Source organism: Olea europaea, chromosome 8, assembly GCF_002742605.1.
Source record: "Olea europaea var. sylvestris chromosome 8, O_europaea_v1, whole genome shotgun sequence".
Lineage (NCBI taxonomy): Eukaryota > Viridiplantae > Streptophyta > Magnoliopsida > Lamiales > Oleaceae > Olea > Olea europaea.
Genome location: NC_036244.1, coordinates 15,665,999 through 15,689,736, shown reverse-complemented (window position 1 = coordinate 15,689,736; position 23,738 = coordinate 15,665,999). Strand labels below are relative to the sequence as shown.

At 36.4% G+C, this 23,738-nt stretch overlaps 1 protein-coding gene across 3 annotated transcripts in view; it reads left to right on the top strand.

The window, feature by feature from the left end:
• Nucleotides 1-5,649, top strand: part of LOC111398956 (SUPPRESSOR OF ABI3-5-like) — a 12,712-nt gene extending 7,063 nt beyond the window's left edge. For all 3 annotated transcript variants that reach the window (XM_023026135.1, XM_023026134.1, XM_023026133.1), the window contains exons 13-17: nucleotides 632-811; nucleotides 1,567-1,756; nucleotides 3,333-4,274; nucleotides 4,591-4,775; nucleotides 5,267-5,649. In XM_023026135.1, the coding sequence (XP_022881903.1) occupies nucleotides 632-811; nucleotides 1,567-1,756; nucleotides 3,333-4,274; nucleotides 4,591-4,775; nucleotides 5,267-5,446 (1,677 nt within the window). In that variant the 3' untranslated portion in view covers nucleotides 5,447-5,649. The remainder of the gene's footprint in view (nucleotides 1-631; nucleotides 812-1,566; nucleotides 1,757-3,332; nucleotides 4,275-4,590; nucleotides 4,776-5,266) is intronic.
• The last annotated feature ends 18,089 nt before the right edge of the window (nucleotides 5,650-23,738 follow it).

Genomic DNA, 23,738 nt, shown 5'->3' with positions numbered 1-23,738 from the left:
AAAAAAAACCCCCCCCCCCCCCCCCCCCCCCCCAAAAAAAAAAAAAAAAAAAAAAAAAAAAAAAAAGAAAAAGAAAAAGAAATCAACAGATAAATGTGTTCAACTTCCTTCACTCTGAAATGATAGCGCCTATGTTAAGATGGACATCTTAGTAGCTATCTGCTTAAATTTCAAATATGATGCGGTTTTGATGCTCACTGTAATTTTTAGTGGAATATATCAGGTTCTCTGTATTAAGACTTCCTGCCTCCAGATTTAATTAAGCTAAACTAAAGTTTCTCTTCTCCTCTTGCCTAAGCATAAGGAGACATAGTAACAGCTTAAGGAATATTTTTGTAGACTGCTTGATATCATGGGTCTTTTCTGCCATTGGGAAGATTTTAATTTCCCTTGAAGAGAAATACTCTGCTAACCACTGATTACAAGGCACATCCATCCATTGGTCGATAACTTTATGTTGAGTCTCAATATTTGAAATAAACTTGTTATCTGCCAATGGATTGATGTGCCATGTCATCTGAGCTAAGTACCATTGCTTAGTAGATCATTTCTCTTCCCTTGAAGGCTCATCCTCTGGACATATTATTGTAGTGTCAACAATCTGTATTTGGTTTTGTTTACTTATTTTCAGGTTGAAGATGCTACTAAAGCCCTTGAAGCAACAAATGGCACCACTCTGGAGAAAAATGGGCAGATTCTTCGAGTCGCCTATGCAAAAAGTATTATTGGAGCTGGATCGACAACATCAGGTGCTTCTCTGTCAAGTAGTCTTGCTGCCGCTGCAATTGAAGCAGCAACGTTTGCTCAGCAGGTTATCTACACAGCCTTTTCCTATAACTTTTGCGTCCTTCAAATGTAAATTGTGTCCGTGGTTCACATATCTAGGTTGACCTATGTTTTCAGCTTTTGCTTTGAAATATCATTTTCCTGGAGGAGAATGGTAGCGGATATTAACTTAGTTATAAAAATTTGGTGAATTGGTGTAATTCACTTACAATTTCATTGCTCTCTGAGCTAATATTCTTTACTACAATTTCATTGCTCTCAGAGCGAATATTCTTTACTATTATATATACTGGAAATCAATTTAGTTATATAAATTGAGTGGATAGGTGCTTTTCACTCTCAATGGCATTACTCTTTAAGTTAATGTTCTTTTATTGAGCCATGCGCTTATTGTTGGCCATGTTCAAACCCTACTTATTGTACTGCACTATTTATAATAGAAGATTAAACACTCAACTTTTTTCCCTAAAGCTGCTTTAGACATGCTGCATCGCCCAACAGGTGGGAACTAAACATGCACTAAATTTGTAAATTTAGTACCGGCAGAAAGTTGATATTTTAAGTCCCCTTATTAAGATCAGGATTGAAGCTTTTCTCCTTGGACTAAAAAACATGCATCTATTGTCAGCTCTTTGTTTATGAGCAGATGGAGATGTTCATTCGGTTTACTTGTTAGTTTTACTTGCCTGACTATGGCAACAATATCTTGTGTTAATCTAATGCAAGTAGAGAATTTGTGCCTATGTGTGACGGCTAATTCTTCTTTTTGAATTCCTTTAGTATGATGCTGTTGGGTGGGCACCTAAAGAGTACAACCCTAATGATAAACAATCTGGTGGCGAGCAAGAGCAGGGCAGACAAGACACAGGTCAAAAGGATCCTTCAGCGCCTCGATCTGGTTTTGTGTGGGATGAAGCCTCAGGTTATTATTATGATGCTGCATCTGGATTCTACTATGATGGAAATACAGGTTTGTCTCTTTATAGTTTGATTTCATTCCAAAGGTTTCTTTTAATATTTCTATTTCTATATGTTAGAAAAGATCCCTTTAATCACGTGGTTCTTGGTCCTTATAGCTTTATTATGCGAATTATTTGTTTATATATGCGGCATCGATTGTAGGAGGATTGGGTGTAACAATGCACCCACTGTGCGTGCTAGAAAAGGTATCATTTAGTTGACCCCAAATTCATTGGGAAAGGCTTAGTTTGTTATTATTCATTTTAAGTATCCTGTTTCTGATGATTGTGTATGGCATTTAGATTTTTTTTTTTTAATTAAAGAATTCAAGAAATTAGGAATTAAATGGTGGGCGTAATTGAATTTTCCAATTTATCTGTAATATAGCATTTATTTTAAACCAGGATCAGTCACGTTGACAAATCTAAAGAATGTGGCATGCCAGACATCTTCGCTACAAATTTTATGCTTTTAAAAGAGATGAGAAAATTAATTAAACATTAGTTGATCTACCAGCCAGGAATTTGCAGATACATCCCACATCGCGAGTATTTGACCCTTTTACTGGTTGTGGATGTGGAAATGCTATTTTATTTCATTAGCCCAATTTTCGATTTGTAATATTCCTCTTTTGTGTTGCAGCATCCTTTCTTGCCTTTTTTTCCCTCTCAGATTTTGTAGTTTAGCTCAGCATATATAAATTCTGGTCCTAATCTTTTCAAAAAACCACATATGGTACTTCTGTGTTTCCGAGCTGAAGTTCTTAGTTATATATGTTGGTTATGCCTCTTTTCATTTTTCCTTCGTATTTCTTGAGTTCTGCGTCATTTCTCATTTCATTTTGAATTCATTTCTTTTGCTCATTTTCCTAAATAGAATTTGCTCCCTTTTCTTATTACTGTATGATATTCTTTTGGAACATGCTAATCTCTACCTTGTATCTTCTAAATGCTTAGAAAGCATGAAAATGTGTGTTAATCCCCATTTTTTGGGTAATTTACTGTACATGTTTTGATTGAATACATGAAATGAATTACAAAGAAATGGATTACGATAGATTGCTGAACTTTCGAGAGGTTCAGCTTTCTGACTATTTTCAGACCCTATTTCTGCCTGAATCATGAAATGAATACACCCCCCTATCTATAGGTAAACATCTAAACACTTTATTCTATTAAACCCCTTAATACCCTTCTCCTACTTTAGCTAACCAATGGGTAACCTATCAATATCTTGCCAACGTATTTTATCTCTACCTGTGTTCTAGTGTTGCATTTTTGAAATTGTGGGAGTATCTTCATTCACCTATATATCTTGGGACACATGTATGCCCACGGCACCGGCTTCTTGACTGTTCACCTTCCAAAATTTATATTTGGCTGACAAATGTGAATGATAAGTTACTGAGGTTGGTTTTAATGGCAATTCCTGAATAGAATGAGAACACGCATAATAAGAAATTGTTCTGCTGTAGTTCTTGAACAATTACCGTTAATCATTGTGGACTTCTCTTTGGCTCATGGATATCTTCCCCTTCATGTGATTTAGGGTTTAAATTAAAAATTCTCCAAATTTGCACTTTGCAGGTTTATATTATGATGGCAACAACGGCATCTGGTATACTTATGATCACCAAACTCAGCAATATATTTGTGCTGATCAGAATGACAAAACTGCTGAAAAGCAAAGTGAAACTTCCAAGGCATCTGATGGTCCCAATAGTAAGAAGGTTATTATATCTGCACCGGCTGCTACAATAACATCAAATGAGAAAGCTGCTTCATTGGCAGATGCTGTCCAGGCTGCTGCCGCAGCGATAGCAGCTGAAAAGAAAGAGAAGGAGAAGTTGAAAGAAATAAGACTTGCTTCTAAGAGCAGCCTCCTGGCTAACAAGAAGAAGATGAGTAATGTTCTAACCATGTGGAAGCAAAGGAGTCATGAAGGACAAGCACCACGAGTGGCACTTGACGACAATCAGCTGTCTGCTGCAGTTGAAGAGAGATCTAACACAGCGTCATCCACAAAAAACAAATTCAAAAGTGACATGCCGAGTTCAAAAGAGAATGTCGTAGACTCTTCAGGAATTGCATCTAATGCCCCAACCCACACTGCTGCTTTAGAATCTGTAGACAGGACAAGACCCGTGATTTCTGGTTCTAGCGGATCCTTAAAAGGGGTGATTAGGAGCTCTGGAATGGGGGTGGTGAAATCAGATACTTTGTATACAGGATCAGCAGGAGGTGGTTCCATTTCTTCGACCAGCACATCTTCAGGTCCATCTTCGCTGACATTCACGGATACCTTAACAACAGTGACACCATTCAGAACAGATGCTTCTGCACTGGGTTCTTATGCATCACCTGTTGCTGCTGGAAGTGGTAAGAGAAGGTTTTCAGAGATGCCATCTTCTGCTCTCTCAAATAAGGAGCAGCCCCAGGCTACCTACAGAGATCGAGCAGCTGAACGTAGAAGTTTGTATGGTTCATCATCATCTTTCGGGAATGACCAATCTGATGTTGGAGATTTCGGTAAGTTTATTTTGATTTGTTTCTTGTGCTATTCTTTCTTTTTGTTCTTTCTATCAGCATTAAATTCCAGAGTGAGTTTACTTGTGCATATAGCACTTCTATATGCTGTATGACTGCTCTGCATCTTCTAACGGAATTTAATTGCGATGACATTGGTTGAATAGTCTGCCATAGCTTCGAACTTTGCCTGGTGCAAATATTTATAGAAACTTGAGATGGATAAGAATCCAATGATCGATTGCTGGTTTTATCTCTCTTTGGAGTCTATATTGACTTGTTAGAAAATTTTTGTGGTTATTGCTGCTGAACATCCAAGATCGAGATTCAACATTTAAAAGGGGTGCTTTGGATTCCATGCCTTTCCCTCCTGGTGTTGGAGGTGGACGAGTTGCTGGAGATGCAAATAGTCAGAACTACGAAGTGATCACAGCAGACAGGGCAATTGATGAGACTAATGTGGGCAACCGGATGCTCCGCAGCATGGGCTGGCATGAAGGCTCGGTACCAATTCTTATCCTGCACTACATAACTTTCGTATTAGTTTTACATGAAAGCAAATTTCATTGTGCAAATAAAATTTATGACGATACTGTACCTATTTAGTGCAATGTCAGTTTTCTTTGGAATTTATCCATTTAGTGCAGGTTTGGCAAACTTATAAGCTTGTCAAACTTTATTTTTATCAACACATTCCACATAACTCACAACTTTTACTAGCTTTTTAACCATGCCTTCCTTGAGGCCCATGCTTATAAGCACTTAAAAGCTTAACCAAGCAAGCACTTCATAGATTCAGTTCTAAAACTAAAAACTTGCAAGTTTAGGCAACACACCATGATTCTTCTCTGGTCTTTTGTAGACTCACTTGCACCATAACTTGTTGGCATCCATCAGCACTAAAGTGACAGTGGCAGTACGTTTTGTTTATTTCAGTATCTGACTTTGGTTTCTGGAATTTTTGTTTGGTTTCTCTCGGTTGATCACATAAATAGGGATTGGGGAAAGATGGAAGTGGCATGGTAGAGCCTGTCCAAACTCAGGCCATGGATACTAGAGCGGGACTAGGGAGTCAGCCTAAGAAGTTGGATCCAAAACTTGAAGTGCAGGCTGGAGATAGTTATAAAGCTGTTATTCAAAAGAAGGCCATTGCCCGGTTTCGGGAAATGTCATAGGCAAGTTGACACGGAAAAAGCTGATTTTCTCTGTGCTCCGCTATTTGTTATCCCTTTTGAGTTATGTTTGTAGAACTAGCGAAAGTCACTGTAGTGTAAATCAATTAAACGTTTCCATCCTGAGTGCATTTTGTCAATTACTGCTTCATGTTGGATTTGAATTTACTTGAATAAATGTAAGTCTTAATTGAAGTTTTCACATTCTCAAGTCCAATGCTAGGTTCATGGTTGTATTGATTAAATTTAATAAAAACTTTGTAAAATGTGGTATGGCTATGATTGTACAAATTTAGGCATGTGAACACGGAAAGAGGTTAGGCATATGAAGACGGAAAGACCTCTTTGATGATTTGTCTAACCATATCTGAAGTTAGCATATATGAACATAAAGAGACATTTGTTATCATTTTTTTCTTTATTTTTTATTTTTTACAAAAATAATCTTTAAAATTCAACCAATGGTAATGCTGGATGAAGTGGGATAGAATTGGAGAGAGATGAATAATTAAACTTGGTTAAAGTCACCACTGCACACCCAGGGAGACAACCTCAGCCCCTGTAATCTCCAAAGACGATCTCAGGAGAAGGGTCGTCTCTCCATAAAAACCTGTAAAACACCAAGTGTTACCCTCTCGTCTCCTTATTAAGGCGTACATTCCGCGATTTATCTCTCTCACATAGCTCTAGGGGTGGGGCGGTGGGAGCCCTCAAGATTGGGGTTAAACCTTTTTTTTTTTTTTTAAGTAAGACCTTATCTAGATTTTCCAGTCATCCAGCCACAGTAGCACCAACCCGCCACTTCTACCCCGACTATCCACAACAAAACAATGATCAAATCCGAGCTTAAATCTGAGACCATAGGTCCATTCACTAAATAAACGTTTCTGATAAGAAGAAAAAGTCTAGGGATTTATGTAGAAAAATGAAGAAATAATGTTATTCATAGTTAGCAATTGCAGTAGTTATTCTGTATGGTAACTTGTTATTTGAGGCATTAGTTTTATGCCTCAAATAATAAGTGATCACATAGAATTAGCATTACACTGAAGAAAGCACTGTCAATGTGCTACAGTTTCCTTCTCCTTTCATGTTCCAACATATGCCACTCGTTCGCGGAAACATTAGAAGGATTAATAGTCTCTTCTCTCCGTCATTTACGCTCCATGCCCTCATGGAATTTGTTTGACCCTTTCCCCTGTTAATATTTTGAAATTTTAAAATGGTCCAACATTTCCCTTAACCACTTTCTCTTAACTACCCACTTCTCAACCTTGTGGTAATCATTCACTTCAATTAACTTCTTTGATGGGAAGAAGTTTATATAAAGGGAGGTAGTGGTATTGGTCCCCAAGTCTTGGCTCTTTCACATAAATACACTATCTCTGAAAGTTTTTGAAGGCTTGAAAGCACCAAATACAACTTGAAATTCTACAGTTTAAACATCAATTGCTGGAGGTTAGTTCATGTTCATTTTCCACATTTGATCTATATGTTATTTATTTACCTACACATGGTTGATCAAAATAAAGTCTAAAGTCGGTATCAGAGCCTTGTTTACCTCTGCCTTGCTCGTTTTTGCTCTCTGCATATTTTAGAAATTTATAGTGTATATGTAATTTTTCCTTAGATTTCAAATCTCTGTTTTGATGAAAAATAAGGTTAGGGATCTGTTTACCTCGTTTCTAATTAAGGCCACGCAGACAATAGATACTTGATCCACCCGCACACACGCAAGCTAAGTCCTACACGCTAAGACACACCAACGGTCTCAGAAAGGGCGTGGGAGCAGCTCAAAGGCACAAGACTACATCGTTCGGAATCTTGCGATACACTTGTAGAACGATTGTACAATGATCACCAATCTTGGTTTATGAACATTATGTAGACTTAGTTGTATTTGCAAGATAATAAAATGGGATGAATTGTTTTGTATTTATTCTAGTATTGAGTTTTGTATGTAAAATTGCATTAGCCTTACAATGGTGACATGAGAGAGTATTTATAGTAGTGCTAGGTGAATTGTGGCTCTCGGATGGGAGTACATGTGACCTCATCTCTCTAATCCATACATCTAATCTTAGGCATCGCTTTTAACTTGTTAGCCCACTTTACATTTATTAAGTAGCAGAGCCGCCACTATGTGTGACAAAACTTAACACTTAAAACTCTATGTAGACATTACATCAATCATTCAAAAAAGATACTTGTGAAAGAACAGATCTCTTGGAAGAAGTGATAATGAAGGTGCTTCGGAAGTCATAGTGTCAATTCATAGGCCTCAGAGTGAACCGCCTCGACCAATGTACTTTGGGCTTCAAGATGTTAAGCTTTAGTTGAGGTGTTAACTCTGGTTGCATTTCAGAGACCTAGTGGCCTCGGCCGCCGTACCACCTGTGTTAGCTTAGCTGGGCCAAGGGCTACAGTGGGTCGATCACGTAGAGCCACGTGTGACAAGATGTAACAGAATCATTAAGAAATTGGATTTCTAACATTTCTAGGATTTGAAAATAATTTCTAGTGTTCGGAAGGTGAAGAAACTGTCGAGGTTCTATTCGGGTCACAACCAGGTCAAAAAGACTCAACTACAAGTTGAAGACGACATATTATTAAAAAAAATAAGGATTTCAGTTAGGTTAGTCAAAGATTCCTGCGTGGTCATATTTTATTACCATACATTTTATATGGGCCTCCACTTATTGGGTTGGTGGCATCTATTTTAGGCAATGTTTTTATGCTGCCATTGGATTTATGATTGATTTTACATAGGCTTGTCCTTTTTATACATGCAATATTGAATTAAATAATTTGTTGCATCAAAATTTTAATTTTTGTGTTCATATTGCTTTTGGATTTGTGCAATTTATATAAGCATATTTTGTGAATTAAATTAAATGTTGCATGATCCGTATAATTTTAATTAATTAGAGAGTAGCGTCAACATCCTTAATTATGCAAAATTATATATTAATCGTTTTAGGATCACATTATAACATTAATTGTGGTTAGTCATATGGAATGTAATAGATTTTATCCCACAGAAATTTTATTATATTTGTATGATTAATTAGGTTAAAATGTCAAATTATATTTTCTAATTTACCCACAGGAATTAGAAACATGAGCATAATTTGATAGTTTTATCATATGGCCATTAATGGATCTAATTGAGTAGGACTTTAGCCCACAGGCAAGTTTTGCATCCTATATTCATATCTTTGAAGTATGTTTGTTAGTCTCAATTATAAGCATGTATGTTTAATTTTTTATGCAGTTATGCAACCTGCAAATTTCTCTGATGTTAAGTATGATATTCCCGAACTAAAGGGTGATAACTATAAAGTCTGAGAGGAGATAATTCTTCTTCATTTGAGGTGGACAGACATTGATTATGCTATCAGGGAAGACGAACAAAAAATCACTCTGACCAGCACTCCGGATGAAATTGCTCTTTATGAACGATGGGAGCGATCTAATTGCCTCAGTATGATGTTTATAAAGACCAAGATTTCTACTAGTATTCGTGGTTTTATCAAAGAGCATAAAAATGTCAAAGTATTGTTGAAGGCTATTGATGAACTATTTGAGACTTCAGATAAAGCACTTGCTAACACTCTGATTATGAAGTTTTCATCCATGATGATCATTACTGTGAGAGCTGTTCATGAGCACATTATGCAAATGAGGACATTGCGTCTTAATTGAAGACTCTTGAGGTTGATATGTCTGAGTCTTTCCTTGTACACTGCATTTTGAACACTTTTCCACATCAATATGGACCCTTCAATATATCCTATAACAATCATACGGATAAGTGGTCAATTAATGAACTTCTAGCCGTGTGTGTTCAGGAAGAATGGAGACTGACAATGAAAATGGGTGAAAGTGCATTGATGACAACACAAGGAAAGGACGAAAACCAAGCCAAAAAGCAAGGGAAGGGTAAAATACTGCCCCAAGGTAGAATAAAAAAAGAATCCAAGTATTTTTTCTGAAAAAAAAAAAAAGGACACGTGAAGAAGGATTGCACTAAGTTCCAGAAATAGCTTGAGAAGAAAGGTAAACCAATCTCATTTGTCTGTTATGAATCTAATAAGGTTGATGTTATTTATAACACATGGTAGATTGACTCTGGTTCTACATTTCATATTTCAAATACCTTACAGGGTATGCGAAACCTAAGAAAACCAGTGGAAAATGAGCAATGCATTTATTCAAGAAACAAGATGCGCTCACATGTGATGGTTGTTGGAACATGCAATTTAGTTTTAAGTAGTAGTTTTATAAAAGACGTTGTATATTCCAAGTTTCTCTAAAAATTTGATTTCAGTTTCAAGACTTGTATTTTTGGGATATTCCTTTAATTTTTCAGAAACATCTTTTAGTTTATTTTATAAATCTGGTTTGATTGGGAATGATATTCTCTGATGATCTTTTCTCTATTAATTTGCAAGATAATACTACTTATAATGCTATGCACATTCACACTGATATAAAACGAGGTGTTATGAATGAAGATTCCTCTATGTTGTGCCACCGGAGATTAGGACATATCTCTATAGGAAGGATTAAGAGATTAGTAAGTGATGGAGTACTTAATACCTTTGATTTTACTGATTTCAACACTTGTAAGGGAAATCAGACCAATAAGTACCAGAAAGGTGCTAAAATGAGTACAGATATATTAGAGATCATACATTAAGATATTTGTAGTCCAGATATAGACTCGTATGGTTCGAAATACTTCATCTCTTTCATTGATGATTATTCACGATACATGTATATCTACTTATTTCATAACAAAAACAAAGCACTAGACGCCTTTAAAGTTTTTAAGGTTGAAGTAAAGAAACAATGTGGAAAGCAAATTAAAATCGTGAGAACATATAGAGGTGAAAAATATTATGGTGGATACACCAAGAATGGACAAGCACTTGGTCCATTTGCGAAATTTCTTCAAGAGCATAGGATAATTGCCCAATACACCATGCCTGGTTGCCGACCAAAAATGGTGTAGCAAAAAGAAGAAACTGAACTTTAATGGACATGGTGAGAAGTATGCGAAGTAACTCCAAACTCTTCGAATCCTTGTAGACTGAAGCTCTTAAAACGATAGTGTATATGTTAAATCGAGTTCTAACCAAGGCTGTCCCAAAAATACCATTTGAATTATGGAAAGGTTGGAAACCGAATTTGCGATATATACGCTTGTGGAGATGCTTGTATGAAGTAAGAGTTTAAAACCCACAAGAAAAGAAACTAGACCCAAGGACCATTAGTGAGTATTTCATTGGATATGTTGAAAGGTCTAAAGGGTACATATTCTATTGTCCAACTCACAGCAATAGGATTGCTGGAGCCAAGAAATGCAAAGTTTCATGAGAATGACTTGATTAATGGGAGAGATCGATTCCAAGACATTGTTTCTGAAAAGAATCATATTGACGTTCAAACTTCCATTTCAAGTGACAAATTGATTATCGTTCACAACATCCCTCAAGTTCAAACAAGTGTTGGACAACCAGTCGTTAAAGTTCCACAAGTTGCTGATGATAATCCAATGGATCAAGCTGTTCAAGAATTGCCAGAAATTTTTGAACAGCCGATTAAACAACATGATTCTTGAAAAATGTTGATAAAACATTAAGGAGATCTACTAGAGCAAGTTAATCAATAATAGCTAGTGATTATGTTGTGTATTTGCAAGAATCGGACTATAATGTCGAAGTCAAAAATGATCCTGAAACGTTTTCACAAGCTATGAATTGTAAATAATCAAGTTTATGGTATGATGCAATGAAAGATGAGATGGATTCTATGGCATCTAATGTGGTTTGGGATCTTATTGAGTTGTCTCATGGTGCAAAAGCCATAGGATGTAAATGGGTCTATAAAGTGAAGAAAGATTCATTAGGCAATATTCGAAGATATAAAATAAGACTCGTTGCCAAAGGATTCACTCAAAAAGAAGGAATCAACTACAAGGAGACATTTTCTCTTGTATCAAAGAAAGATTCACTTTGTATCATCATGGCATTGATTGCACACTTTGACTTGGAGTTGCAACAAATCATGTAAAAATGGCTATACTCAATGGAAATCTAGATGAAGAGGTTTACATGATACAATCAGAATGATTTTTCTCTAGTGGTAGCGAGCATTTGGTGTGCAAGCTCTAGAAAAATCTATATATGGACTAAAACAAGCTTTTCGTCAGTGGTATTTGAAATTTCATGATGTTATCTCTTCTTTTGGATTTGTAGAGAACATTGTGGATTAATATATGTACTAGAAGGTTAGTAGAGTAAGATTTGTTTCCTTTTCTGTATTTGAATGACATTTTACTTACAACCAATGATAAATGTTTGCTACATGAGATGAAACAATCTCTCTAAAAATTTTGAGATGAAGGATATGGGCACGTCTTATATCATTGGTATTAAGATCAAAAGGGACAAATCTCAAGGTATTTTAGGTCTGTCTCAAGAGACCTATGTCAACAAAGTTTTCACCAAGTATAGCTCCCGCTGTGAAGGGTGATACATTCAATTTGAACCAGTACCCGAAAAATGATATTGAAATGGAATAAATGAAGAACGTTTCTTATGCGTCTACTGTTGGAAGCCTAATGTACACTCAGGTATGCATAAGATTTGGCATTGCATTTGTTGTTGGGATGTTGGGAAGATATCAAAGTAATCCAGGTATGGACCACTTTAAAGCTGTAAAGAAAGTGATGAGATACCTTCAAGCGGCAAAAGATTACATGCTTATATACAAACGGACTGATAATTTGGAAGTGACTGGCTATTCTGATTCGGACTTCACTGGCTGTGTTGATTTGGGAAAATCAACATCAGGATATTTATTTATATTTGTTGGTAGAGCTGTATCTTGGAGAAGCACAAAGCAAACCCCGACTGCTACTTCACTATGGAGGCTGAGTTCGTATCTTGTTTTGAGGCTACTTCGCATGGTGTATCGATGAAGAGTTTCATTTCTGGACTTAGAGTCGTGGATTCGATTTCTAGGCCATTGAGGATATATTGTGATAATTCAGCTGCAGTCTTTACGACTTAGAACAACGAAAGTGGTAGTCGAAGCAAGCACATTAACATCAAGTATCTGGCCATAAGAGAACGTGTTAAAGAGAAAATGGTGGTCATTGAACACATTAGCACTAAATTGATGATTGTTGATCATTGACAAAAGGCATGCCACCATTAAAATTTAAGAATTATGTAGATAAATTGAGGCTTAGTTCTTCCATGTTATTTTCGTTGTAAAAATGAATGTTAATTAATGAAACTCTATTTGTCATGCTTTCTCATATTTGTTTTCCTTGTGTACACATTCATTTTGAAATCATTGATATTTGGACCTAGAATAAATATATGATTTATTCATTAAGTAATATGGGCCAGTGTTTAAGAAACATGGAAGATAATACTCGTATTTAGAGAACCTATTGCCATGATTAATGTATTTTTGTTTCTTGAGAGTGAGAATTGACGGATTTTGGATATCATATTGTTACAAAATCATATTAACTATAATTGACAGATTTACGTAGCTGTATAATTGATAAATTAATATGACCAAATTAGCTATTTACCTTAATTAGAAAGATTGTATCTGTATATATTAGTGTACATTTCCGTTTGAATGAAATAAGAGAAAATCATCTTCATTTTCTCTGTTGATTTACATGGTATCAGAGCAGAGAGTCGCATCTGGTGATTAGCTCTTACAATTCTGTGGGTAATCACCAGTGTGTGTGAATGACGAGATTCCTTGCATTTCTTGGAAGGGTGACGGCGGCTGCGATTCTCTGTGTTTCTTAGAAAGAGTGATGCGGCTGCCTTTTTTCCGACGTCTCTGCGTGTGAAATCAATGCATTCTCAGCACCGGCTCATTTCTCCTTTGGTGGGTACTGTCTGAAGTTGGTGCCCACAGCTTCGGCTTTTCCAGATCACGCCCCACAAGTTGCAGATAGTTGCCCGCGTCGTGTATGAGCCAGAGGTGCTCTGACTCTGTGGCTTTTCTTTGTATTGGACAGAGTTGTGGTTTGATTCTTTTTGATCCAGTTTGGTATTTTAATTAGGTTGAGGTTTGGGTTGGTTGTGTAGCCTTATTCTTTTGTCCAGTGTGTTATTTAATTAGGTTGTGATTTGTTTAAATTGGGCTGAGGAGTGTTACTTGGGCCTGATTTATTGTTGGATTGTTTGTTTTGAATTCTTGTTGGACTATTTCATTTGGGGCCATGAAAGTTACTTTTATTGGAAAATGACTGAGTCCAAGAGATCTGTGAGTGAGATGGTTCCGATAATGTCCAGAATCACTAAACGTAAATTGAAAGGCACTAATTATCTGGAGTGGAGTAAGATAATTATAGTCTATTTACAAAGCATAGACAAAGATGATCACTTAACTAAAGATCCACCTAAAGATGATACCAAACAAAGTTGGCTGAGAGAAGATACATATCTCTTTTTACAAATTAGAAATTCAATCTACAGTGAGGTAAGGTTTAATTAATCACTGTGAATTTGTAAAAGAACTAATGGATTGTTTGGAGTTTCTTTATTCTGGCAAAGGAAATGTGTCGCGAATGTATAAAATTTGCAAGGCTTTTTATCATGCTAAAAAGGAAGCCAAGTCACTCACAGCTTACTTCATAGACTTCAAAAGGACATATAAAGAACTTAATATGCTATTGCCATTTAGCATTGACGTCAAAACACAACAAATAGCTGTTATGAGCTTCTTAGCTGGTCTTCCTTTCGAATTTGAGACTTCTAAATCTCAAATTCTATTTAGCTCTGAAATTTTCTCTCTTCAAGACGTCTTCAGTAGAGTTCTGTGCAGTGAAAATACCTGACATATTTAGCAAAATGAAGCTCTTATTGCCAAAGGAGAGAAAAATGGTTATGGTAGGAAGGTCAACAACAGGGGAGGAAGAAACAAGGCTACCGATAACCGTAACAATGATTTAGGCAGCATTGTGTGCTTCTTCTATAATGAGCCAGGCCACACCAAGCGATACTATAGGAAATTGCATATTCGCAATCAATAGACTCAGACTGCTAATGTTGCTGCTACTCCTACTTCATCTTCTAAGAAAAAGATTATGATATCAGCTGATGAGTTTGCCAAATTCTCTTAGTATCAAGAATCACTAAAGAAATCCACTTTTGTTATTGTTCTTGTTGAGTCAGGTAAAACATGCCTTATCTCATCTTCAAACAACTAGGTGATAGATTCATGCGCCACAGATCACATGACAGGTAATCCTAATATATTCTCTTGCTTTCGATCACACAAAGCCATCTCTCTTGTTACCATAGCCAATGGATCAACCTATAACATTGTGGGATCTAGAACTGTTAAACCAATTCCCTCTATTACCCTATCATCTGTTCTATCCAAAATTTTCTTTTAATTTGACTTCTGTAAGTAGAGTTACTAAGGACCTTAATTGTTGTATCTCATTCTTTCCTGGTCATTGTCTTTTTCAGGATCTTTTGATAAAACAGATTATTGGTAAGGACATGTATCTGATGATTTTTATATTCTTGATACGTGGGTGCCTTGATCTGTTACTTGTTCCAGTTTCACTTCTCCAGTTGAAGCACATTGTTAGTTGGGACATCCATCTTTGCCTATCTTAAAGAAGCTATGCCTTCAGTTCCATGATGTATTTTCACTAGATTGTGAATCGAGTCACTTTGCAAAATATCACCGTAGCTCGTTAAGTTCAAGAATTAATAAACGAGCTGAGTATGCTTTTAAGTTGGTTTATTCTCATGTTTGGGACCATGTCCTGTTATGTCGAAAACTGGATTAAGATATTTTATTATGTTTGTGGATGATTTTTCTTGAATGACATGGATTTATATTATGAGAAATTGATCTGAAGTGTTTTCTCATTATTGAGCCTTTTATGCTGAAATTAAAATTCAATTTAATACTTCTTTGCATATACTACAAAATTATAATGCTAAAGAATACATGTCAGACTTATTTCAAACTACATGATTCAACATGTGATTCTTCACAAATTCTTCTGTATTGATACCCTTTCTCAAAACGAAGTTGTTGAGAGGAAGAATAGACAACTACTTGAGACGGCTCAAACTCTTTTGTTTCAAACAAAGGTTCCTTAGCAATTTTGGGTTGATACCTTTGAAAGCCCAAGATTGAATAACCAAGAGGGGGTGAATTGGTCTTTAAAACTTTTACCATAATTAATTTTAAGTTTAAAATTACTATGCAAGCAAATGTAATAATTAAGAAAATTTGCATAAATATGAAACTAAGTAGACGAATGTAAAAAACGTAATATAAAAATAATAAGTAAAAGGGATAGAGGATGCAAATGATTTAATAGGAGGTTCGATCCAAACCAACAATCTACGTCCTCCATTACCAAGCTCTCCGTTACGAACAAGACCTTTTCCACTAAATGTGATTGACTTATGGTGCAATCCAACCCTTACAAAGCTTTCGATAACTTACAAACAAGATCACCGATTCTTTTACAATGTTTAGCTTTACGGGACCTCAACACGATCCTCAAGTGTACAGATAAAGGGTTTACAAATTGAAACTTCTCCTATAATAGATTATGTATTTAGAGTTGAGTATGATAAGAGAAGTAGGCTAACTCTTTAAGAAATAACAATGAATAAAGCTCAAGAGTTAGGCGACAAAACTTTGATGAGTGAAATGATTTTTCAAAAGTTAAATCAATCAAAAGTTTTTCTAATATGAATAGATTGATTGAGATAGACAAAGAGTGAAAATTAAATAGATAAGATCAATACTATCTCGCTTTAATGCTATTAGAAGTTGTTTATTGAATACAGATTAATCTGATATTTATTGCAGTAAAACGATCAAATTTCTGTCTCACTGAGCGACTGCTACGGATGCCCAGTACCTACCAGACGGTCAATGGGCCTTTTTGGTCAGAAATTAGAACGATCACTATGTAGACCATTGGATAAACCAGTTCTATCGGACGTTCGCCGGATATACTGGACGCGTTCGGTACGGCCAAAATTTTCAAAAAAATGTCTTTTATTGTTTAGAAAAATATAACCTATTGAAAAATATTTTTAAACTTATTTTTCAAGGTTTTTGACACTTCCCAAATATGCAATAAAATTCAGAACTTTGAAAAATAATTTTGCATGTGAAAATATTTGAAACATCGTCTTTCTTTATGCATAAAAATCCATCTTGAGCTTCAAATGATATTACAAACTTTTTAAAAGCATTTTACCTTTACATTTGAATTCAAGATATCTAAATCTAATGACTTCAATGTCGAACTTGATAAAGTGTTTGTCTTGAATAATTTGTCGTATATGCTCGGCTTTTATCTCGTCTGGCATTGCTTAATTTTTTTGCGAGTATTCCAATGGCAACCATTTCGTCTTCAATTGATCAAGCTTGCCACAATTTTTATAATCACTTAAATGCAATTGTTAAGGATACAAGCAATTTGTTTCTTGTAATAAAAACGTGAAGTCAACCATAGGTCAATAGCCGTTTCTAAGGTTGCTTTCTAATTAATCGCACGCCATCTATCGTACTTAAGGGTGATGTTTCATGTATCGTTTTTTTTTCAAACAAGTCATTGTTCCCAGTGGAATCATGAATATTTGGAAGCACCTATTATGTTCGTGATGTAAGGTCTTCTGTTCCTCCAAAAACCTTGAAATGTGCTTTTTTGGAATATTCTCGCCTTTAGAAAAGATATCGGTGCTACTCTCCTGATCTTCATAAATACCTAGTTTCTACTGATGTGATCTTTTCGGAAGATACACCATTCTTCTCCTCTTCTTCCACGTCTACAAGTCATGAGGAGGAAGATAAGTGCCTAATCTACCAAATCACACATCCAAGTGCGTCTGCTGAGTAGTTAGGGAATGATACTTTCATTGAGAGACCTCATTTTCCAGCAAAGCCTCTTATTACTCATGCTTTAGATGAAAATCACACATGGGAGTTGGTAGATTTGCCTACAGGCAAGAAAGCTATGGGATGCAAATGAGTATTTGCTATCAAAGTCAATCCAGATGGTTCTGTGGCAAGACATAAAGCCAGACTTGTTGCCAAATGATATGTTTAGACTTATGGAATAGATTACTGAGATACCTTCTCCCCAGTACCCAAACTCACCTCTGTTCGCCTTTTTATATCCATTGCTGTTTCCAAAGATTGGTCTTTACACCAATTGGACATCAAGAAATGTGTTCCTTCATGATGATCTCTAGGAAGAGGTATATATGGAGCAACCACCTGGGTTTGTTGCTCAAGGGCGTCTAGAAAGTTTGTCACCTAAAGAAATCTCTGCATGGTTTAAAATAGAGCCCTCGCACCTAGTTTGACAAGTTTAGTAAGGTAGCTCAGGAGTTTGAACTGAAGAAGAGCAAATGTGACAACTCAGTCTTATACAGACAGTGAACAATTGGCATTATTCTTCTTGTTGTTTATGTTGATGACATCGTCATTACAGTAGACGATTGTGTAGGAACCTCTTTTCTCAAGCTATTTCTATATATCAAGTTTCACACAAACGACTTAGGCCAACTAAATTACTTTATGGGAGTAGAAGTAATAAGAAGCAAAAAAGGGATCTTCTTGTCTCAAAGAAAGTATTTACTTGATCTACTGGCAGAAATCGAAAAGATGGAAGCCAGGCCATGCAACACGCTAATGGTTCCCAATGTACATCTTACAAAAAATGATGGTGACTTCTTGGATGATCCGGAAAATTACAGGAGATTAGTTGGAAAATTAAATTATCTCACAATGACTCGTCCAGATATTGCTCATGCATTCAGTGTTATCAGTCAATTTATGTTTGCATCTACAGTAAAACATTGGAAAGCCTTGGAATAGATACTATGTTACTTCAAAAGAGCCCTTGATCTTGGCATGATGTATAGAAATCATGGACATACTTACATTGAGTGTTTTGCGGATGCTGATTGGACTGGATCCAAAATTGATAGACTGTCTACTACTGGATATAGCGTCTTTGTTAGGTGAAAACCTTGTGTCTTGGAGGAGCAAAAATAGAATGTTGTGTCTCGATCTAGAGCAGAATCAAAATATAGAGTCATGGCGCAGGCCACGTGTGAAATTTTGTGGATATAACATCTTTTAGCTGAAGTTGGATTGAAGCCTTCGATACCAGCAAAACTTTGGTGTGACAACCAAACTGCTCTTCATATCACCTCAAATCCAATATATCATGAAAGAACTAAACACATTGAGGTTGACTATCATTTCATTCGTGAGAAAATCCAAGAAAATTTAATCACTACTGGTTATGTGAAGACAACCTAGAGATATATTCACAAAGATATTGAATGGGAACAGGATTGGGTATCTTTGTAAGAAGCTGTGCATGAATATCTATGCTCCAGCTTGAAAGAGAGTGTTACGGAATCATATTAGCTATAATTGACAGATTTATGTAGCTATATAACTGACAAATTAATAGGACCAAATTAGCTATTTACCTTAATTAGAAAGATTGGTTATGTGAAGACAACCTAGAGATATATTCACAAAGATATTGAATGGGAACAGGATTGGGTATCTTTGTAAGAAGCTGTGCATGAATATCTATGCTCCAGCTTGAAAGAGAGTGTTACGGAATCATATTAGCTATAATTGACAGATTTATGTAGCTATATAACTGACAAATTAATAGGACCAAATTAGCTATTTACCTTAATTAGAAAGACTGTATCTGTATATATTAGTGTACATTTCCGTTTGAATGAAATAAGAGAAAATCATCTTCAATTTCCATGTTGATTTACACATATCAAGCAAAATGTATAGACCAAATGGGAGAATGTTAATATTTTGAAATTTTAAAATGGTCCAACATTTCCCTTAATTACAAGATATTAACCACTTTCTCTTAATTAACCATATCTCAACCTTGTGGTAACCGTTCACTTCAATTAACTTCTTTGATGGGAGGAAATTTATATAAAGGGAGATAGTGGTATTATTGTTCCCCAAGTCTTAACTCTTTCACATAAATACAACATCTCTGGAGGTGAAAACAACTGAGTTAGAGAGCGATGCTCTCAACCTATTGAGAGAAATCCCACTTGTGCACACTTTCCTTACGAGTTTTCTTGTGTTTTTACCTGAACTTGTTAGCTTATTAATTTCTCTCTGGTGATTATGGATTAAGCAGTCGAGTTTTCTACTTATTTTGGTGTAGGTTGTTGGGTTATAGCTGGAATTAACAGGTTGTTTACTTAAGTTTCAGTACTTGCTCGTTTTCAGACCGTGTTTCTTCGTTTCTTGGACATCTCTTGTTCATAAGATATTTAAGGTCCTGGGTTGGTTTTCATTTTGATTTGTGGGTGCTCTGGTCCAGCTTTGTTCTTGGTCCAGATTGACTGCATTGTGGTTCCTGTTTTGTCCAGCTTGGTTTATAGTCTGTGGTTCTCTTCTAGTTTATTTTTGCTGGAGTTTGTTTCCTACTTGCCCGGGTTTTGCCGATGTTTCTTTGGTTTGTGTTGCTTCTGGACAATGGCTCTTTCTTCTCGTCCAGACAGTATTCTCTTCTCCTTAGCAGTTGGTTTCTGGATTCTTTGTTCTTCTCCTTGTGCTGTGCATTTTTTTGTTGTTCTTCAGGTTCAAGACTTGTATGTATTGTGTATGTATCTTGTACTTTGGACATGTGATGGATTTTTGAATTTCTGGTCAGCCTTTTTGCTTCCTTTTTTGCTTTGTTCAGAGTTTGTTCTCTGACTTCATAGCTTCTAGTCTCTGACTTTGGTACTTTGGGCAGACTATTTTCAGAGTTGGGGGTCTTCTATCTGACCCGACCCCTTCTCTTTTCTCTTGGGCCAGTTCTATTTGGTCTTTCTGGGCTGTTTCTTTCCCTTTCTCTTGACCCATTGCCTTGTGTGTTTTTATGGGTAAGAAGAAAGCTCGTAATCCTAATTTTTCTGGGCTTACCCCCTTAAGCCCCAGGCTGCTCAACAGTATAATGTTAATATGGATGAAGATGTCTCTTCCACATTAAAATCGGTGGAGAATTCAAAGGTAAATCTGCCTTCACCTAGTGTTTCCTTAACACTTGGGAATGATGATATGGAGTCCGTTAGTTCTAAATCACAATGTCATACGGCTGAAGTAAATTCCCAGAAAGAAGTAAATGCTGCTGGAAATGTTGGGGAGAAAGAAGTTAAAGCCCCTTGGGTTAACCTTTTTAAAGATAATAGGAAGATGGAAGAGAATATTAAGTTGAAGTCCTTTCATACTCAATCCGATAAAGTTGTTTTGGATGAAATGGACGAAGACAATATTGAAGATAAGTGGGGATACGGTCTCATTGGATATTTTGCCGGTAGGTTTCCTGAGAAAATGGCTCTTCTCCAATTGTGCGACTCTTGGAAAGTTGATTAGAAATACTATGTGCATTCAAGTGGGTGGCTAGTATTCAAATTTGAGATGAACATGGATAGGCTAAGGGTTTTGCATGGAGGACCCTACTTGGTTTATGGAAGACCGTTGATGTTGAAAATCATGCCCCAATATTTTGACTTTGATGATAAAGATGTTAGCATTTTGCCGGCTTGGATCAATTTGTCGGGATTACCGTTGGAATTTTGGAACACAAACACTTTGGGGAAAATTGTCTCCAAAGTAGGAAAACCCATATCTACCGATAAAGTCACGGCTAGTAGAGGTAGACTTTCTTATGCAAGAGCACTTGTTGAAGTCGATGGATCGAAGGAACTTGTTCGGATGGTTAAAATTAGACTTCATATTGACATTTGAGGGAGCAAGAAATTCTCTATGAGCATGAGCCAAAATTTTGTGGTTCTTGCAAAGTATTCGGTCACTCCGCTTTGGGTTGCAAAAATAAACTTGCCGGGGGTGACAAAGATAAAGGCAAAAATGTGTTTAAAACAAAGGCTCATATTCGGGTTAAACATGGGAATAAAGTGCAGGCTGGGAATTCAGTCTCAACCTCAAATTCCCAGCATATTATGGGAGAGACAGCATCAGCTTCATGTGGGAAAGAAACACAAAAAACTTTAGCCCCAGATGGACGTGAAAATCAACCTAGCAGTTACAGGCTACTGAAGTGGCCGAACATGCTGGACAGGTTCTGGGACAGGATGAGGCCCCTTTTGTGGAGGTTGTTAGCAAGAAAAATCGAACAGTTTTTGGAAATAAAAATGCACGTACTATGGCACCTATTTCTATGGCAGATTATTCAGCAAAAGTCAATGAGGCAGAATCAAATAATTTTGGAAATGAAAAGCTCAAAGGTATTGTTGTTGAGCAAATAAAACTAGTAACAAAAGTTGGTAAGAAGAAGGGTACATCCCTTGCTTCAACGTCATGAAGTTAGCATCTTGGAATATTAGGGGTATGAATCCACCCCTTAAACAAAATGGGATTCATAAATTTATCAAGCAACATTGCATTGATATCATGGGTATTTTGAAAACAAAGTTGGGGGATCAAAAATTGATGAGAATTTTGAGGAATAAGTTCGATGGCTTCATGCATGTAAACAATTTTTGCACTCATAGAGCTGGACAGATCTTGATTTTGTGGAATCCATCCAAAGTGTATTTGGATGTGATGAAGGTTCATCCACAAATGATTCATTGTAAAGCTACTTGCAAGGTTACATCTTATACCTTTCTTATTAGTTTCATTTATGGATTTCATACTATTATTAACCGGAGGCCAATTTGGAATAACATTATGGAGTTCAACGCAAATGTCTCACGGATGTGCGCTCCATTGGTTTTTATTACAGGTGGACTAATGGTTCATTTTGGAGCAAAATTGGTTGTTATTACAGGTGGACTAATGGTTTGTTTTGGAGCAAAATTGATAGGGTAATGGTTAATGATATTTGGGTGCAAAATAGGGCATATGTTGATGCAAATTTTCTACCTTCCGGATGCCTTTCCGATCACTCCCCTTGCATTGTTTCTATTCATGACCGTGTTGGGGGTGCTAAAAAACTTTCAAGTTTTTTAGCATGTGGACTAGGCATGAGGACTTCCATGATCTTATTCAAGCTTCTTGGAATTTTAATGCGCGTGGGACAAAGCAACTTATCCTTTGCAAGAAGTTGAGCAAACTAAAGCGAGCTTTGAAGGAGCTTAATATTAAGCATTTTGGGCACATTTCGGATAGGGTAAACGTGGAAAAAAAATGAACTGGAGGCTGCCCAAATTCAACTGCTAATTAGCCCATGAATGAAAATTTTCAATTTATGGTTGCTAAATTGAGGAAGAAAGCCCTCGGTTTATGTGAAGCGGAGCATCGTTTTTATTATCAAAAGGCAAATTGCATCTTCCTTAAGTAAAGTGATAAATGTACAATGTTGTTTCACTCCGTGGTTAAAAGAAACTCAAGGAGAAATTTTATAGCTACTATTCTTAAGGAGGATGGGATGTATACCACTTCACAAGACCAAGTTGCGTTGGAATTTATCAATTTCTATACTAACTTGCTGGGAAAAAAGAGCCGGTTCGGCCGATCGACAAAGACATCATTTGCAATGGGCCTTTGGTATCTTTGGAACAAGGCAATGCATTGATTCGGGATATTTCTTTTGAGGAGATCAAAGAAGCTCTTTTTGGGATTGGAGATGATAAATCTCTCGGGCCGGATGGGTACACTTCATGTTTTTTCAAGAGCGCATGGGAGTGTATTGAACTTGATTTTGTGGAGGCTATCATGGAATTCTTTTCATCGGGTTCCATCCTTAAACAAATCAACCATGCGGTCATTGCTTTGGTGCCAAAGTCAAGTCATAATCCGAGTGTTGTGGATTATAGACCGATATCTTGTTGTAATGTCATCTATAAAGTGATAACAAAAATCCTTGCATCTAGATTGAGGCCTATCTTGGGGGACATTGTGGACCAAGCACAAACCGCTTTCATTGAAGGTAGGAGTATGATGGAAAATATACATCTTCCTCAAGAACTCTTGAGACAATACAATAGAAAGAGGGTCGCTCCAAGATGCCTCCTAAAAATTGATTAAAGGAAAGCTTATGACTCGGTAAATTGGGACTTCCTCAAAAGAGTACTTGAAGGGTTGAGTTTTCCTTTGAGATTTATTCAATTGGTTGTGGAATGTGTTACCTCTCCAACATATTCCGTTGCTTTGATTGGAAGTATGCCTAGATTCTTCAAAGGCGGGAAAGGTATTCGGCAAGGTGATCCACTTTCCCCTTTTCTGTTCATGCTTTGTCTTGAATATTTTT